At 35.5% G+C, this 18432-nt stretch overlaps 1 protein-coding gene across 3 annotated transcripts in view; it reads right to left on the bottom strand.

Annotated features, from left to right (window-relative positions):
- LOC106478269 (tetratricopeptide repeat protein 39A-like) overlaps positions 1–18432 on the bottom strand; it is an 82004-nt gene that overhangs the window by 44645 nt on the left and 18927 nt on the right. For all 3 annotated transcript variants that reach the window (XM_022381844.1, XM_022381843.1, XM_013938802.2), the window contains exon 2: positions 2902–2936. In XM_022381844.1, the coding sequence (XP_022237552.1) occupies positions 2902–2936 (35 nt within the window). The remainder of the gene's footprint in view (positions 1–2901; positions 2937–18432) is intronic.

Genomic DNA, 18432 nt, shown 5'->3' with positions numbered 1-18432 from the left:
CAACGAGACGGAGACCAGTACCATAGAAGACATGTCCCGTAAAATTAAGAGACTTTGTTGAATTTTAATTTTGTGTTTGTAAATTCTGTACATTTAATTAAGTTATTTTTAATTGTTTATTGGTTTAATGTAAGTGGCTATTGTTCGGGACGAACAATACTAAGGAAGGGGCAGTGTTACGACAGCGGGGGTCACGTGACGCTAGTAACACGTCATATTCTCGAACGTACACGTCCCTTCCTGAAGTCTCGAGAGGCTACTAGATATACGGTAGTCTTGTATATATAAGCCGCCAATAAGTGATGGCAACAATGTGTAATTGACAGTTGAGTCGAACACGTGAGACGTTTGTTGTGAATTATAGAGTTTGTTATAGCGTGACTGTGGAAATTAAATGTATTGCAAAGTTGTATTCAGAAAGAATAAACCAGTTTTATTTAAGAAAGTACTTGTATCGCTAAAGTTTCTTCGGAAAGAATTTTTACGGAAAATTAACTAACGACCAGAGACGTAACAGTACTTTACTGAATAAATAACTGACTATACTAATTGAAAGAAATACAATGATTCACTGCAAAGTGCAAGCTGACTAACTGACTGGCCCATTGCATTTATATTTGCTGCCTCATTTCCAGATATTCTAGACTTTTGTGATGTCATCTAGAACATTCTAGGTATTACAGGCCTACTCTAATATCATGCGCCCTCTAGCTAACATCTGAATTAAAAACTTTGAAAATACAGCCAACAACCTTTATAAAAAGGTTCACAATTACTTTCCGTCGTCCAGTGGATGAGTTAGACAGACCTAACGCTAACAGTAACACTGAGTAACATTAAAAGGAAGATTAAAGTGGCCTTGTTTAATCGCGAAAATATTTATGTTGATTAATGAAATTTTATTACTCAGGAAATCAAGTGTTTAAAACATAAAATTAGAGAAAATATATATTATTGTAATTTGAATATACAAATGTTTGTGTGTGTGCGATTATACTCGCTTTATTTTTAAAATACTTTATGGTATACTTGATCACATTTCGTTTCAGTTACCTCTAGTAGATAAGCCTTACATTAAACTATTGTTGCGTCAGCGAGGTCACGTGACTGGTGTCACGCCACCTATTTTCTAGAACTATCCTGTTCCTTCGGGAATGCTCTAGCATTTGCTAGATTGGGGGTGGTCTGGTATATATAGGATGGTCACAACGTGACGGGACAATGTGTGTAGGTAGTGAGTAATTGAACTGCAGTCAGAAAGTATTGTTGAAGTTAACGTTCGTTGTTATAGCGTTTGTTATAGAGCGACTGTTGAAAATAAGTGTATCGGTAAAGTTATATTCAGAAAGAATAAACCAGTTTTATTAAGTAAGGACTTGTGTCGCTAAAGTTTCGTCGGAACAAAGTTACGGAAAATCAACTAACGACTGGAGGCGTAATACTATCATACACGGCTTCCAGTTCCAATTACAGAAATGTTATCCAGATTTATAACGAACTAGTAAGTTACCTATAAAAATGCTCAATAACAAACAACTTACTGTTACCGGATTCTGAATGGTCGCTTACATCTTATTGTGATGAATTTTTAAGTAAATCCATACAGCCAATCTTGAACACCCTAAGAAAATTCATTTATCCTTATGTGGAGAGCGAAATCGAACCAGTTTCCAAAATACAAAAATAGATTATTGTTTAACTATTTACAAGACCGAGCCAATATTCATTTAAAACTTGTGAAACCAATACTGAAATCACCCCAATCCCCTTGATCTCTTAGTTGAAGACACCAGTATGAAAATTTTGAAAATATAACAAATACGTTTTTGAAGATTCTTTACATTTCCATAGCAATGTTCAAATTAATCAGTAAATTCAGTCATAAGAGACTTGTAACTTTTTTGAACACCACAAACTAAAATATTGTTCTGAATGACTTCATATACATTAATACTAATTTTGAAGTAATGGGTTCAGTTTAAGAAAAAGCATTCCCTAATTTTGCCCCACCTCTGCAGGGAGCACATTTTTACGTTAAACTGCACGAAAACTATCTATGCATAGCGATTTCTAATTTTACTCTGATATACTATAGAATATGCAGCTAGTGAATAAGTACTCACTGCCAATTATTGAGCTATCTTTGTATGGCCAAATACTGTGGTTTGTCCATTACTCCTATAGTGCATTCACCATCAGAGTTGTTTTGTGAATAAATAAAGATTGTCCTACATTGTTACCCACTACATCCAGCCATTTTCTTTAACGATTAAGCCAAAATTAGAGGAAACGTTTTAACTCTTCTTAACCTTTTCTGTCAAACCTACCCAATTATTCTAATTCAGTAGCTTTAAAATTTTTTGTTTGCAGATCACCTGAATCTTTTTCTTGGCAAACCATAATGGAATCTAAACATTATGCTGCCACTTCTTTCCAAGATTATGCAACCGTTTACTGGACCACCTGAAGGGAATCTCCAAACCACAAGCTGAGAATCTCTGCTCTAAGAGAAATCAATGCACCTGTAAATACCACAAGGGAAAGATAGAGACACAGTATCACATAAAAATAGCATTTCAGATAAACTTTTTTGATGACAGAAGACTGGCTACACGAAAATCAGGGTTCGATTCCCTTCAGTAGACTGAGCGTAGATAGTGTATTTTGTAGCTTTGCACTAAAACAAACAAGGTGATGAGTTCTGATGTCGAATAATATACCTCCTTGCCAGTGACTTATAGCACACATAAAGTACATATGATGTTCAAATGTTAACATATTCTGTGAATTGAAATTCTTAATTTTATTCATAAAGAAAAAAAACCATCTGCAAGCATAATGAGGTTTCCTTTTACACACAAAAATTAAACATTCTCATACACAAGATATGGTCATACTTACGACGCAGCACCTTCATCCAAAGCATCTTCAAACATCTGGAAAGGAAAATGGATAAGTTAATCTATACTGAGTAGGTTGTAAGCTAAGTTAAATTTGTATTGATATAAAATAAAAACAATTACACTAGATCATTTTCAAAACATGGATAAACACATACAACGCAAAGAAGGAAAATACAAACCATTGTTCAATTTTATTTTATCCACAAGTTAAGTTAGTTTCACACAACATAGATATGCGAGTACGAGTTTAAAAATATCCTTGAACAAAACAAAAACATCCTATTAGTGTTAAACAGATCAAATTAAAATAAGCATTATATAAAGTATTTATTTATAACAAAACAAATAGAATATTTCTGGTTAACCACCAACTTTAGATATTGTGAACAAGTTCGAATTTTCAGCTTGAGCGAAAACCTTATGCATGTGTGGGCTAAACAGCTAGGTCAGAAATTTCTAGAGTTTGAGATATAGCTGTTCCTAATTGTGAAATACTGACCAGAGGAAATGCATCTAGTGGACAGCACCCACCACTACAAGGGCTTCGATCGGCTCTTTAGAAAACGGGATTGTCACCTTTATACCACACCCACGGCTGAAAGTGTGGAAGGCGTTCAGGGGCATCACTTCTCTAACTACCTGGACTCTATATGAAGAACAGCTTGATACATTAACGTCTAGGTCACACCCAGCCCAATTCCTCAGAGATGCTGAAAAGTTTATGGTAATACTATGTACTAATTTTAAGTTTGATGCGTCAAAATAGCTTGTTGTTAATATTTCATTTTTACTGACGTACATATAGACAACCAATGATTTAAAAAAATTTTGTTTTATGAACGAAAACATTCATTTCAGTGTTAACTGCCTTTAATAAAGACCTAATGAAATATGTTCAGAGAATTGTTTGTTTGTTTTTAATTTCGCGCAAAGCTACACGAGGGCTATCTGCGCTAGCCGTCCCTAATTTAGCAGTGTAAAACTAGAGGGAAGGCAGCTAATCATCACCCCCCACTGCCAACTCTTGGGCTACCCTTTTACCAACGAATTGACCGTGATATTATAACGCACCCACGGCTGAAAGGGCGAGCATGTTTGGTGGGACGGGGATTCGAACCCGCGACTTGCAGATTGCGAGTCGAGCGCTCTAACTACATGCCAGGCCAATGTTCAGAAAAAAGATTAAGCATAATATTTCAAAAATATTGTTCGAGGTACTCAAAAACGGTGCATAGAACACAAACTATACCCTTAAAGGCTATAAGCATGTGATATATTATTTGACAAGTTATAGTTTATCATTTATTGTTTTGAAAATGTAAAAAAAGGCAAACACAGAAGGCACTTGATCTTGTGCTGTTACAAGAGCGCATGTCATTAAGGCAGTGTAAAAGTGTAAGGTAGTGCACGGGAAGAGCTAAAGGAAAAAATGAGTTCTTTGATTTCTTAGTAAGGATGAGTAAGATTCAAAATGCACCTGAATGTGGTTACTAATCGCATCTACCCCAAAATGTTACATTTTCACTTTAAAGGCTTTGTCGGGATGATAATGCAACAATTTATCGCATTCACATCGTTTGGAATTGGTTCAAAGTACATTTAGTGCCTTTAATCAACGTTCTTGGCTAGCATAATAACTAGATCTCAATCTGATTAAGCATCTTTAGTATTAGCCTGGATGTTTTATTTGCCACAGTAATGGTCTTTGATATATGTGAATCAATTGCAGACAATTCTTCCCAACAAATGGGTTAAATCGAACTAAAAACAATTTTAAAGGCTTTTCCATTTCGTTTCAATTTCATTTCAGAAAAAGGTCGTTAAATCCAATAAGTTATGGGATTTCTTCACACAGTGAACAATTTTTATAGATTATTAAGTGTGCAATAGTGATTTTTAATTTCGACATTTGTTGTAACATTATGACTGGCAAGTTCTTGGTGTAAAGCACTGTCACACAGAAAAGTCTGAAAGATGCTGTAGTGACTAAGATACGCTATTTGAGTGTGGTAATGCAGACATTATCAGAGACTCGCCCTTCATAGGATAAACCTGTATGACTATTAAGGTATAGAATAAACTAGACAGTTTCTGAAATGTTGTATTGTGGTTGTATACTAATGGAAAAATGTTCTAGAAAGAAGTGTCTCCTAATAGTCAGCTCTGGCTTGTGTGCGCCATTCTCTTGGCTGCGTATGTTTTTTCTCTTCCTGTTGGAGTGAGAGTGCATAGACACATGTAAATGGAAAGCTAACTAGCAAGAATAATGATCTGAAATGATTAGACATAAGCTTTTTTGTTTTCTGCTGCTGAAGAAGACTAAATTCTTTGCTTGGGAAGATTGTTGCCAGCAGCAAGGCTTAAAGAATGTTTAGAGAGAGAGAGAGCTGTAAGCTCTTTATGATTCTGTTTGTTAAACTGTTATGTATTCTTGTCACCTACATTTACCACATTAGCTTATTTTATCCAGTTTTCTTCATCTTCTTTTCTCATATCGCCCTGTTACATTCAGCCTTGTCAACTATAGTTCATGTGCTAGTGTTTTGTCATCTTCTATGTTTCAAGTGTTCAGTATTACTATAACATAACAAAACTTAATTTAAACATTTTGGTTTTAAAGTGTTCTTGAACTCTTGCAATGAACAACTCCCTTTAATAATTACAGGTTGTTTACTACCACGTGTATTAAAACTAACATATATAATTTCACTTGCTTATGACAATTCATGTACCATACAAACCAAAATGTTGATGAAGCCATATTATGAGCTCTGAACTTGAGAGAGGAGATCTCATTGAGGTGTTTAAGATTGTTAGGGAACTGATAGTGTTAATGCATCATGTTTATTCATAGTTAATGGTGAGAATGGTAAGACTAGAGGAACAAATATAAATGTTTGCAATGTAGGAGTCATCTTCAGCTAAGACAACTTTATTTTTCTAACAGGGTAGTTGACCTTTGGATGTGGTGGAGACAATTAATTTAAAAGAGTTTAAGGGAAAGCTTGATAAATATTTGAATAATAAGAGCTGGGTTTGGGGTGTTTTTATAAAAGTTTAGTTTAATATAGTGAATAGGACAACCTAGGTGGACCAATGTTACGTTCTGTTGAAAATCGGGTTTAGATACCCATGGTTGGCACAGTGCAGATAGCTCATTGTGTAGCTTTGTGTTGAAAGTCAAACAAACGAATCATAGTAGTGTGTGTTATTCTAAGATCCACTGATTTCCCTTAGAACAATTCGCAAGGACTACAAATAACAAGACACTGGCCAAAAAATGCATTGCAGATAAAAAAATCTGACTTATTGATCTCCACTGCGTTTGCAGCAAACAAATTGGCTGAAAGCAAGTAAAACACAATAAAAAAATATGTATTTCCAACAAACACCAATCAAGGTTTAAAACACGTATATCTCTTGGGCTCCTTTACTAGAGAGGATAATCATATCATTTCAATCAGTTCAATCGTCTCTATCTCTCTAAAACTATGTCATAGACTGAGAAAGCATTGTCTTATATACTAAAAACAAAAATACCATTCTCTTCAGGATGCAGATTTTACTAACATGACTGACAGCCACTTTCACTTCAGAATAAGAGATATTGTATCCTTGAGGAATCACCTTACTTCCCAGTGGGGAAGAAAATCTATTACAGGAATAGAAAGCTCATGTGACACTCAAGTTTGAATGACCCAGTTTAGTAAGTAACTAGAACGAGAGGAAATTAATGGCTCACTAGACCAATATTCATTATTGAGAATACACATACAATATGTATAAATATGTTGAAATTGTTTATATTATATAAGGGGGTAGGGAACACGTAATATATCTGCATGTCACAAATATATATATTAGGCATTTAGAGGTGTTAAACAAAATTAGCTAAAATACTATGGACTCCATTGTATAATGATTCCGAAACCAAATACAGCAATTTGCTTTTTTTCCGACATGTAAAAAAAACATAATCGTTATTGTGTTACAGTAGCAAATTTGTATTGTACTGCTCTTCTAACAAAGTATAATTCAATGAAAATAGTTCATTAGTAAACTATGATGTTACCCCTAGAAGAAATTGGAATTTACTATCAGAATATAACATAGCTTGCACACAAAACTAACATAAAATGACAATGCATATTTTGCTTTCATTTAAGCTATTTATCTTTAGAAGAACACAATCTATAAGGGGATTTCCTTGTTTATTTATGTAAATATGGTGTTGGGTACTTATTTGTGCTAACTTAATTATCACTGTTCAAACTATAACCAGAACTGTTTTTTTTTTTTGAAAAAAAAATATAAGTGAAAGCTTCTTGTGTAATAAGATATTTGGTCCTTTTTCTTCTCCCTGAACTGGAGTTGTGGAGGATATGTTTCTGATTCGAATGCAGATGTCACTTTGAAGGCCGAATTTTACTTTATCTATTGAATAAATTTTTGATGAAACCTCTTCACATTTACATGCTACCAACTGAATGCCTTCTCACTAAGCTATACTCAAGCCAGCCAAGTACAAATGTTTATAAAGTGTGGTTCGCTACAATTTCGGTCCCTTTTTTCTGCCATTCTTATAAATTTTTCCAACATTAGTCCAACTTTAAGATACAAATTTCTCTCTCAATCTCTCTTTTTTTCTAGTTTAAAACAATTATATTTTGATATACTTGGAATCTAGATGTGTTTATTTGCTTTGTTAGGATTTTGGGCAAAACTACACACGGGGCTATCTATGCTAACCATCCCTAATTTTGAAGTGATAGACAACGAGGAGGGCAGCTGCTCAATATCACCCACCACTAATTCTTGCGGTGCTCTTGTCAGACCAGATAGTTGGAGTTGACCATTATTTCTGAAAATTTACGTACCCATGGCTCTAATGGGATGCAAACCATGGAATCTCACTTTCCCTGTCTGGAGTGCCAGCCAGTGGGATGTGCTTGACCCATCTAGACTTCTCAGTGTGAACATCATACTATTCATTCAGATTGGGTCTAATGACACCCTAATTCTCGTATCAAAAGTTTAAGACGCTTAAAAGTAGCGTAGCTTTGTGTCTTTTACATGCTTAGCACGTCAATCATCAGACATGGGAGACCTAGTCCCAGAATTTCCCGTCTTTCCACACATAGGTAGCCAGCTATTTCTAAACACGCTGTTGTTGTAATTAATGATTGTATTCGAAAAATAAAGAAAAATATTATGAAGGCATTCTGTCTTAGTTTTTACTTCTTTACAATAAAACAACACCGGTATATATTCCAGTCCCTTGATGAGAGTGAAATTCCACGAGCAGTCCATAATTCTAGATAAACTCGTTAACCAATTTCTAAGCCAGTGTCTATTTTTTTATTGAGCAAAGTCACATTGGGCTAACTGCTGTGTCCACCACAGGGAATCAAACTCTGGATTTTAGTATTGTAAGCCCGTAAACTTACCGCTTCCCCACATGGGGACCTGAGCCAATGTTTCAAGTTATTGGGTTGATAAAAAAATACACTCTTAGAAATTTAGTTAGTCAATACTGGACATGGCTAGTAGTTAGCATGTTGGGCTGTGTATTGGAGGGTTCAAGGTTTGAGATGCAGTATGTTGCTGAATGCTTTCCACACTTTCAGCTCTGACGGATTATAAAACTACGACAGTAAATTTTTATATTCGATTAGAACAACTGCATGATAGGCAGTGGGTGCTGCTGACTGGTTGCTCTCCCTCTGGTAGGGATAGCAAAGCTTGAGCCATAGGAGTCTCTGACCAGAGCATTTAACCCATTTGTCGCATATAGTGCCGTTTGGATTGTAAATGTCGCAAGCAAATAGCAATTTTAGGCAAATGATTATTTGCCTAGGCAATTACTAAGTGTTTTGGGAAATAGTAAAACACATTCATTTATTCTAAGCAAAGAATCATTTGCCTAAAATTACTATTTGCTTGCGACATATCCAGCATAACGTCACAAACAAATTTTGTATTTATCCGTTACTTTTCTACGTAAAGCTTTACTTGGCTATTTCTCTATATTTACGAAGATGATGATTTTCAGATCGTAGACAGATTAAAAGTACAGGGTGGTTCAAAGTGATCTTTCATGTTTTAAAATTTCATAATTAAATAACTAAAGAAATACAACCATGTGGTTTTCAACACCTTGTAGCCTAACTCAAATAGTTTTTATTGTCATATTTTCACTCCAGTGAGTAGTGTTATACCGTTAAACTGAAATTGTGCAAGAAAAGACTAAATGTGTCGTTTGGATTGCAGAGACCAAGTCAGTGACTGTGGTGCAGCGTAATTACAGACGCCAGTACAGGAGAAAAGTATGGGATTATGTTAAGGATATCGTGTATCACACACCTATAGCAAATGACAGGGAGCTAAAGACCAGGATAACGGACGCCATCGCTACTGTAAATGTGGGCATGTTGTAGCGAACATGGACTGAAATCGAATATCGGTTAGACGTGCTGAGAGCCATTAATGGTGTAGACGCAGAAGTCTAATTACATAGCAATAAAAACTGTTTGAGTTGGGCTACAAAATGTTGGAAACTGTATGGTTGTATTTCCTTAGTTAGTTAATTATTAAATTTTAAATTAGGAAAGATAATTTTGAGACATCCTATATTTAAAACATTATTCAGTTTAGCTTTATGCTATTTGCCTACATCAAAACCTGTGTGCAGACATTTAGGAAATGCCTAGACAAACTGTAAAATATAGAATAAACTCCTACGTTTTACTATTTGCCAAAGCACTTGGTAATTTGTCGAGCCACTTAATATCTGCCAAATAATCATTTGCCTAAAATTACTATTCAGCTGCGACATAAACACCAATGCGAAAGTAGTCCGCCACTACCATGATACACTTGTTTCTATAAATGATTTGTTTTTGAATTTCGCGCAAAGCTGCACGAGGGCTATCTGCGCTAGCCGTCCCTAATTTAGCAGTGTAAGACTAGAGGGAAGACAGCTAGTCATCACCACCAACCGCCAACTCTTGGGCTACTCTTTTACCAACGAATAGAGGGATTGACCGTAACATTATAACGACCCCCACGGCTGAATGGGCGAGCATGTTTGGTGCATGAAAGAAAGGCCACAACACGTAGATTTGAGACTAAAAGACGTAGATTTCACGAACAAAATGAGGATGCAGAAAGGGCGAGCATGTTTGGTGGGACGGGTTCTATAAATGGAACAAGGACATCAACTGAAACTTTTTTAACTTTCGATAGACTCAATCAGCTTTTTATACACACATCTTTCATAAATATTTGTGTACCAAATTTGTCGTTAGTCCATGAATTTGTTCGTTACAGTGTTCTTAATAATATATGAGTCATAAAAAAAATGTATATGAAAAATACCATTAATATATTTCTGGAGTTTCCTACATATTTTATGCAGAAAATTGGTGATTTCAACCAAATTTTGGTCAGCTCTTAACATTAACTGTTGTGACAAGCAAAAAAGATAAAATTACTCAATATGATGCAATATGAGCAACTCACCAGGAGTAAACGTTGTAAAAACAATCTGTTTGTTTGTTTGTAATTAAGCACAAAGCTACACAATGGGCTATCTGTGCTCTGCCCACCACGGGTATCGAAACCCGGATTCTAGCGTTGTAAGTCCGCAGACATACCACTATGCCACTGAGGGGGGGGGCGTAAAAACAATCTGAGGGGAAGAAGTGTTACAACTCTGTGTATTATAATCATTCTTCGCGTTGTTTTTTCTATGGTCCATTTTTTTTTACAACACAACTTCGGTACTGTTCTACCATATACGTCTGAAATGCAACCCAGTAAAATCTTTTAAGTACTTTTCCACAATTTTCTTAACACCAAGATAGCAGAAATAAATACCTTGAAGCTAGAGATGTCTCTAGCAAGATTGAATTTCCAAAAACGAAAGAAGAAATGTTACTATTAAAAATTTTTCGAAAAACAAAAATCAAAATTTCCCGTTGATAGTGGTATTTAAAGTCTGAACATGAAAAGTTTGTGATTTTCTTTTACTGCATAGCTTATCTTATCCTCTGATAAAATGGTGTTTGACAAGTATATGACTGTTTGTTTGTAATTAAGCACAAAGCTACACAATGGGCTATCGGTGCTCTGCCCACCACGGTTATCGTAACCCGGATTCTAGCGTTGCAAGTCCGCAGACATATCGCTGTGCAACTGGGGGTAACAAGTATATGACAAAAAATATATATAAGATATACTTAAAAACAACAAAAAATGCATATTTCGCGGACAGTTAAGGTTTCCTAGTATTCTCGGAAACCGAAAAAAAAATTAGATGTATAGAAAACATTCCCAAACTATAGAAGCTTATCACAAACAAAACTGAACAACGAGATATCCTGATTGTCTATTGTAGCGCGAATGTGCTTTTAATTTGCAAAATGAGATATTATTATTAAATAAGGGGCCGAGCATGGCTCAATAGTTAGCATTGCGGACTGTGGAGCTGAGGTTCCGTGGTTCGCGATCCGTTACCGCAAAAACAAAAAACAACAAAGAACACTGTCATCTTCACTTTGGGGATGTGGGTGCGTTACAATAATGATGTTCAAATCCAACTATTCGGTCTGACAAGAGTAGGCGGTTGGTGGTATTGTCTAGCTGCCTTTCCTCTAGTCTGCCTAGGTCTGAAAGTTTTTAAAGGTAAAATTGAGCCTCCATACCTGTGGTGAGCAGAACACAGATAGCCCATTGTGTAGCTTTGCGCTCAACAACAAATAAACCCTCTGCTTTGTCACTTTGCTAACAAATAATTAATTAAACGTTAAATCATACCTGGTGTAACGATGTAGGAAAAGCGAAGAGCGATATGATGGAGAAAACACGCCAGGAAAAATAACAACACAATTTAAAAAAATAATAGCGAAGAAATACAAGGAAAATTAAAGACGTAAAATACATCATCTTGGAATATTTTCTTGGAACAACATTGCGTTAACAATAGAGATGGTTTTATAATTGACCCTAACCAAATTATATCTAACACTGTTTGAATATTATTTCATTCAAATTTACATAGTGTATTCATTTTGCACTAAAATAAAATAATACAGCAGTCGAGGACTGAGACAGAAAATAAAAATGGTTACCGCTTATTGTCAAACTATGTTGTATTCTTTGAAAATACCAAGAATATTTGCATGCAATTGGTGTATATAAAATTAATTTTATTACCTAAAACCCCCCCATTAGTAATCCTGGACAAGGGCAAATCGAAAGAATAAGACTAAGCTTCGTATAATAGTAGAGTATATATTATGATTGGTGTTTTAAAAAGTCTTTTACTCATACAATAATCCTATATTTATATAGGAATTGGTGCTATTAATTTATTCTTGTGAATTATTCAGCCAGACGTGTTCTTGCTTGTTTTTGTCAAGCACAAAGCTATACAATGGGCTATCTGTGCTGTGCCCACCACGGGTATCAAAGACCGGTTTCTTGCAGTATAAGTCCGTAGACTTTCCACTTTGCCACTGGGAGGCTAGACATGTTCTTAAAATTCTTATATAAATATATGATTACTGTATGAGTAAAATACTTTTAAAAACACCATACAAGGGAACAGTAAAATGTTACCTGTTTAGAATTCCAAATGTAGTATATATATATATATATATAAGTGAAAGTAGAAATTCACTAACACACTTAGTTTCTTTTCCCATGACTTGTACTTGAAATCAAAGAAATATTAAAAACAGAAACAAGAGTGGAGGTTCTGGTCTACAAAAATCTACTGTCTTCAGTGTGCTTAAGGAGGATTGCTACTCTTAATGAAATGTTATAGCTTTATTAATGATGCATCTTCTGAAACAATTTTCTGTCTATTCTCTTCCTGCTGTATTTTCAGAAAATCAGGTTTTGGTGCAAAGAGTGTGATTATCCTTGAGAAACAAATGCTAATAACTACACACTGATAAAGGTAAGGAACGAGTATTATACTTTAATATTAGCAAAATTGAAATAAGTTCTGTTTTCAATCTTATAATCTTAAAATACTGTACAATAAAGTTTGTATCTCGTTATGAGAGCTGCAATACCAAATCCAGAGAAGTATTATGCAATAGCTTCTACCAGCTAAAGAACTCTACAATTATAATTCACAATAAATAGTCTTAGTTATGAGGAAAAAGCATCTATAAAAATCTTCGGTCACCACTCTGTCCAAGGTCATCAGTTGAGTACCTTTGCTGCTAGCAATCTTTTTTTACCTTTAACCCAAGAACACCTAACATGGTTAGGCTTGCTTAGCAATATTACCAAGATATTACTAAACACCAAAAGTAGACCTGTAACCTGTAAAACTTAATACCATGCCTATCACATTTGGTCAATGTAGTTATTACTATTTAAGGAATTTATCGTCATACATAAAATCTAGTTAATGCTGTAAATAATTAAAATACATATTCAATTCTTTAAAACTAATATTGAAAATTACATAAACAACTTATGTCTTGTGGTGGTTCCATCTAGTTGTCCACAGAACAATAGCACAGCCTGTATGAATATATGACCAATATTGTCTGGTAAACGACTGGCTCAGCATAACTTTCGTTGCAATTCAATAAAGTGTTAAAGGTTAGTTAATTTATAAAATCCATCTTCATAATATCATTATTGAAGATCGTATGAAAAGTGTCGAAACTGACCATGTTATATACTTCGATTAAAAATAAACGTACTCACCACAAAATGTTCACAAATAACAAGACTAATTTGTTGAAAGAAAACCTCTGCTTAAAATTTAGTGTCAGTGTTCGAGTTCTTTCGATATATGGACCGAGCGTGGCCCAATGTTTAGAGTGCTGTACTGTATATCGGACGTTCAGTGGTACACGACCCCTACCGCCGAAAAATAATTGCGCTCTGCACTTTGGGGCCGTGGATGCGTTATAGATGTTATGGTAAAATCCCGTTATTCTTGAGTAGCTTTGTGCGAATATCCGAAAACAAACAAACGAATCACAAAAGCTATAACAGTGAAACTTCTGTAAAACAGCCAAGTTGGGGACTAAGAAATATGGTCAGTTTTTGTGAATTTGTTAATTTCAAGTGATACTGAAAAGTGCTCTGCACTTTTTTCAGTAGGTACGCTGTAAGAGATATGGTCAAATCTAACTAATCAGTTATGTAAGAGTAGCCCACGGATTGGTGGTGGGTGCTGTTGACTAGTTGACTTCCCTCTAATACTACCTAAAATCGTTTCTACGTATCTAATTGTAAAAAACAATTTTAGGATTAATAAAATATATGAAAATTATCATATTAAGTATACGATACAGATAATTATTTGGTTGCGGCTTGTACAGACTACCTTTTGGATCCTCTGTGACTCAGTGGTAACCTTGAGGGCTTATAACGTTTACATTTTGGGTTCGATCCCTACAACTGGCACAGCTCGGAAAGTCTATTGTGCAGCTTTGCGTTTAAACGTACAATAACAACAATCAGACTACTGTTGAAAATGAACGAATTCCGAAATGGTTCCATCTCCTTTTAGAAATTACATATTAATTGATTGTATTTTGAAGAAAAAATTTATACCTGCTTATTAATAGTAAAAAAAAAGGGGGGGGAGTTTCCAGACTCCTCAATTTCAACTATCTTGCAAATTTATAGACTTATAAAAGTTCATAGTAAAGTTGTTGTTTTTTGCCATTAAGGCTTGGTCTTGGTGCTTATATTCTTCAAGTGTTTTAGTTCCTTACGTGAGGCAAATCTTTTATAGTATAAAAGGTTACAAGTGTTTGTTCAGTCAGCAGTTCGACGTGGAAGGTCTGTTTGTACAACCGAGTTCCCTTCGAACTAAGTGAACCTTTTTAGGCCTTTCTCCAAGATCCCAGCTCATTATGAATCACTTGAACTTTTGTCATTGTTGTACAACAACTTCATATAAAGCTTGTCAATTACTTGGTGTTGATCTTCGAGAAGTGGCTAATAATGTGAAATGCTGGGCGTCTGTTTCGACTAGACATAAAAAGTGACATATTCTGACTTCCCTAACACACCGGTTTTCGGGTTAAATATCATTATGTTAGTTTCAGTATTTTTGGAGAATCCTTAACCTTATAACTTTACTTATTATGTACGTAAATGACTTCAGAAAGGATTTACTTTTCTCTCTGAAAATCTTGTTTTCAAATTCGGGCCAATTGTGGCCCAGTGGTTAGCGTGTCAGATTATGGATCTGCGGGTTAACCATTCGAGTCCCGAAAGAAACATCATGCTCCACATTGTAGGCCCATTTGTGCGTTATAAGGACGACGGGCAGTTAGCACTATTCGGTCAGACAACAGTTAGTGGTACGTGCTTTTGACTAGCTGTGTTCCCTTTATTTTAGCGCTTTAAGTTTCTTCTTCTTCTTCTGCATCGGGATTCGGTCAGTGTTTTTGGACCAGAGAGGGTCAGGTTCAGCGTAGATTATAGTATCCGTATTTGTTTTGAATTTCGCGCAAAGCTACACGAGGGCTATCTGCGCTAGCCGTCCCTAATTTAGCAGTGAAAGACTCAAGGAAAGGCTGCTAGTCATCACCACCCACCGCCAACTCTTGGACTACTCTTTTACCAACTAATAGTGGAATTGACTGCCACATTATAACGCCCCTACGGCTGAAAGGGCGAACATGTTTGGTGGGAAGGGATTCGAACCCGCGACCCTGAGATTACAAGTCAAGCGTCCTAACCACCTGGCCATGCCGAGCCATTAAAGTTATAGTTTTGCGTGGTTATCCGAAGACAAACATTCTATTTCTTCTGCTTTTAGAGTTATTTGCGTAATATTGCTAAAAAATTACATCTTACAAATTTCCTTTTCATTTTAGTAAAGCTATATTCAGAAGAGAAAAAAAAACACGAAACCTTCTAATCTAATCTTTATTAATTACGGGTGATAAGCAAGATCGATTTTATGTTGACACTGGCAAAAAAAAAAGACTTCAAGCCGCCTCGTAAAATCTCTTGAAACATAATTAAATGTAGTTTAAAATGTAATAATATGACCCTTTTTATCATCCCTTATGTTACAAAGCTCATAACCTGAGTTATTATACCATACCTTATGCCCCAAAGCTCTTAACCCGAGTTATTACACCATACCAGTGCACCATATCTTATGTTCTAAATCTCATAACCCGAGTCATTGACCAAGTGTCCCTAAATCTCATAATCTGTGCTACTGTACGATCCAAGACCCGTAACTTGGCCCTCTGCTTATACCTTATACCCCAAAGCTGACTCTGAGAAAGGAGGATGAGGGTATGTACGACATTGTCCTTTTTTTTTTTTTTTTGTTTAGTGAGTCAACGTATAAGTACGCTATACTATTAATCTTTTGTTTCATACATTTGAATAATGCAAGACAACTTCTTTGTATGTCACTTTTTCACGGTTGAACATCTTTTATACATATTCTCTGCTACGTCAGTGGTAAATCTGAGGGCTTTCAATGCCAAATGCAGGTGTTTGGTTCTCCCGGGGAACAGAAATCGCATATCCTTGTGTGTAGATTGGCATTAAAAAATGTAGATAGATAATAAAAACAGATAAACTTTTTATACCTGTTTTTCCTTTAAAAAAAAAGCAACAAAAACACAAACTGGTTTTTAGAGTAACAAGATAGGCTTTATTTATTATTTTTGTATCCTTGAGGAAAATGAGGTGAAACAAAATATGAGCCGGTTTAAGTTAACGTAACCTTCAGAATTAATAATCTAATTAACTTGAAACAAAACTGGCTACAAACTTTACAACTTCTTAATGAAACTCAATATTTCCTTAGTATTATTTAACAATAATAACATTAAAAAGATCATTGGTCCCCTAAAATTAAATTAAGTTTAAATACTTGCCGCGTTCACTTCAAGAAATAGGCTATTTTACATGCTGTTACTTTTGACTGGATTAACATATTTAATTTCCACTTTCCATAGACGTATATATATATACACACACACACATACACACACATATATATGTGTGTGTGTGTGTGTGTGTGTGTGTGTGTGTGTGTGTGTGTGTGTGTGTTAGTACCTTTCGCTTACTTATTGCCCCTAGTGGCACAGCGGTATGTCTGCGGACTTTCAACGCTAGAAACCGGGTTTCGATACCCGTGGTGAGCAGAGCACAGATAGCCCATTGTGTAGCTTAACTTCATAAACTAACACACACTTGGTTATTAAAGTGCATGAATGATGAATAACCAAATTTGTTATAAACTAATCTGTTTTAAATGCTATTGAATATTTTGGATGCAGCCTTTCATCGACGTTGATTACTTTTTTTTTTCTCTCCTTTTCTTGTCTGCAGATTAGGAATGTTTCTACTTTTTATTATCAGAGAATTACGTCTAGCGGAGGATTCACGAAGCGTTAAAGTCTTATGAGTCCTGGATATGTTGAGACGAAACTAACTTTATTACTTCTGTTGAGGCAACTACTTTTATTACTTCTGCGTTTTTTTATAGTGTGAAAACACTGGGCAAAAATATTACTATAACTTAACAGACTGGTGGTTAGGACGTGCGACTTGCGGATCGCTGGTTCGAATCCTCGTCACCGAACATGCTCACCCTTTCAGCCATGGGGGCGTTATAATGTGACGCTCAATCCTACTATTTGTTGGTAATAAAGTATTGCAAGAGTTGGCGGTGGGTGTTGTTGACTAGCTGCCTTCCCTCTAATCTATCATTGCTAAATTAGGGACGGCTAGCGCAGATACCCCTCATGTAGCTTTGCGCAAAATTCAAACCAAATCCAATCCCATACAAGGTCAACGCTGAACCTGACACTCCCTAGTCCAAAACAGGGACCGAATCCCTGTGGATAAGAATAAGATAGACTGACAGAGAAATATGAATTATGAAGATACATGACGTCAGAACGTTGTGATAATATTGCTTGCACGTTTAAGTTCACTGCATGTCGTGCTTCTTTACTATTAAACGGGTTGAAATTTTGGAATTATTCAATAAAATCCGCAAAAGCACAAATATTTTTTTACGTACGTAAGCACTGATCAGTAAATTACAGTGCGACTGCGCACCCTACATCTATCATCAAGCATTTATTTCTTCGTCAAAAGTCATACATTGATTGCAGGTCAACAATACAAGAGCTTAAATAAACCCACACGTGTTTATGTACAATTAAAATAGGCTTTTTATTACTAAATAAAGTAAAATTAACTATGATAAGTAAAACATGACTGTATAGTGGTACAGGTACTCTTCGTAGACAATACAACATTTCATGAGCTCTAACGTATACATATAACAACTAAAACAACAGTGTGTGTTCGGTGGAAAATAATTCATTACGTTTGGTAGCCAACGTTAAATGAGACGTAAAGTATCTATTCCATTTCGTAACCAGTTGCTTGAGGGTATGTATACAGGTATCGCTTTCTACACTTGTTCAACGGTGTGTTAAAATACGTGCTCGAGCTACCCTGACCTGGAGACCTTCTGCAGCATTGGTATTACTAGTAC

Source organism: Limulus polyphemus, unplaced genomic scaffold, assembly GCF_000517525.1.
Source record: "Limulus polyphemus unplaced genomic scaffold, Limulus_polyphemus-2.1.2 Scaffold195, whole genome shotgun sequence".
NCBI lineage: Eukaryota > Metazoa > Arthropoda > Merostomata > Xiphosura > Limulidae > Limulus > Limulus polyphemus.
This window is presented reverse-complemented; position numbering and strand designations above follow the sequence as displayed.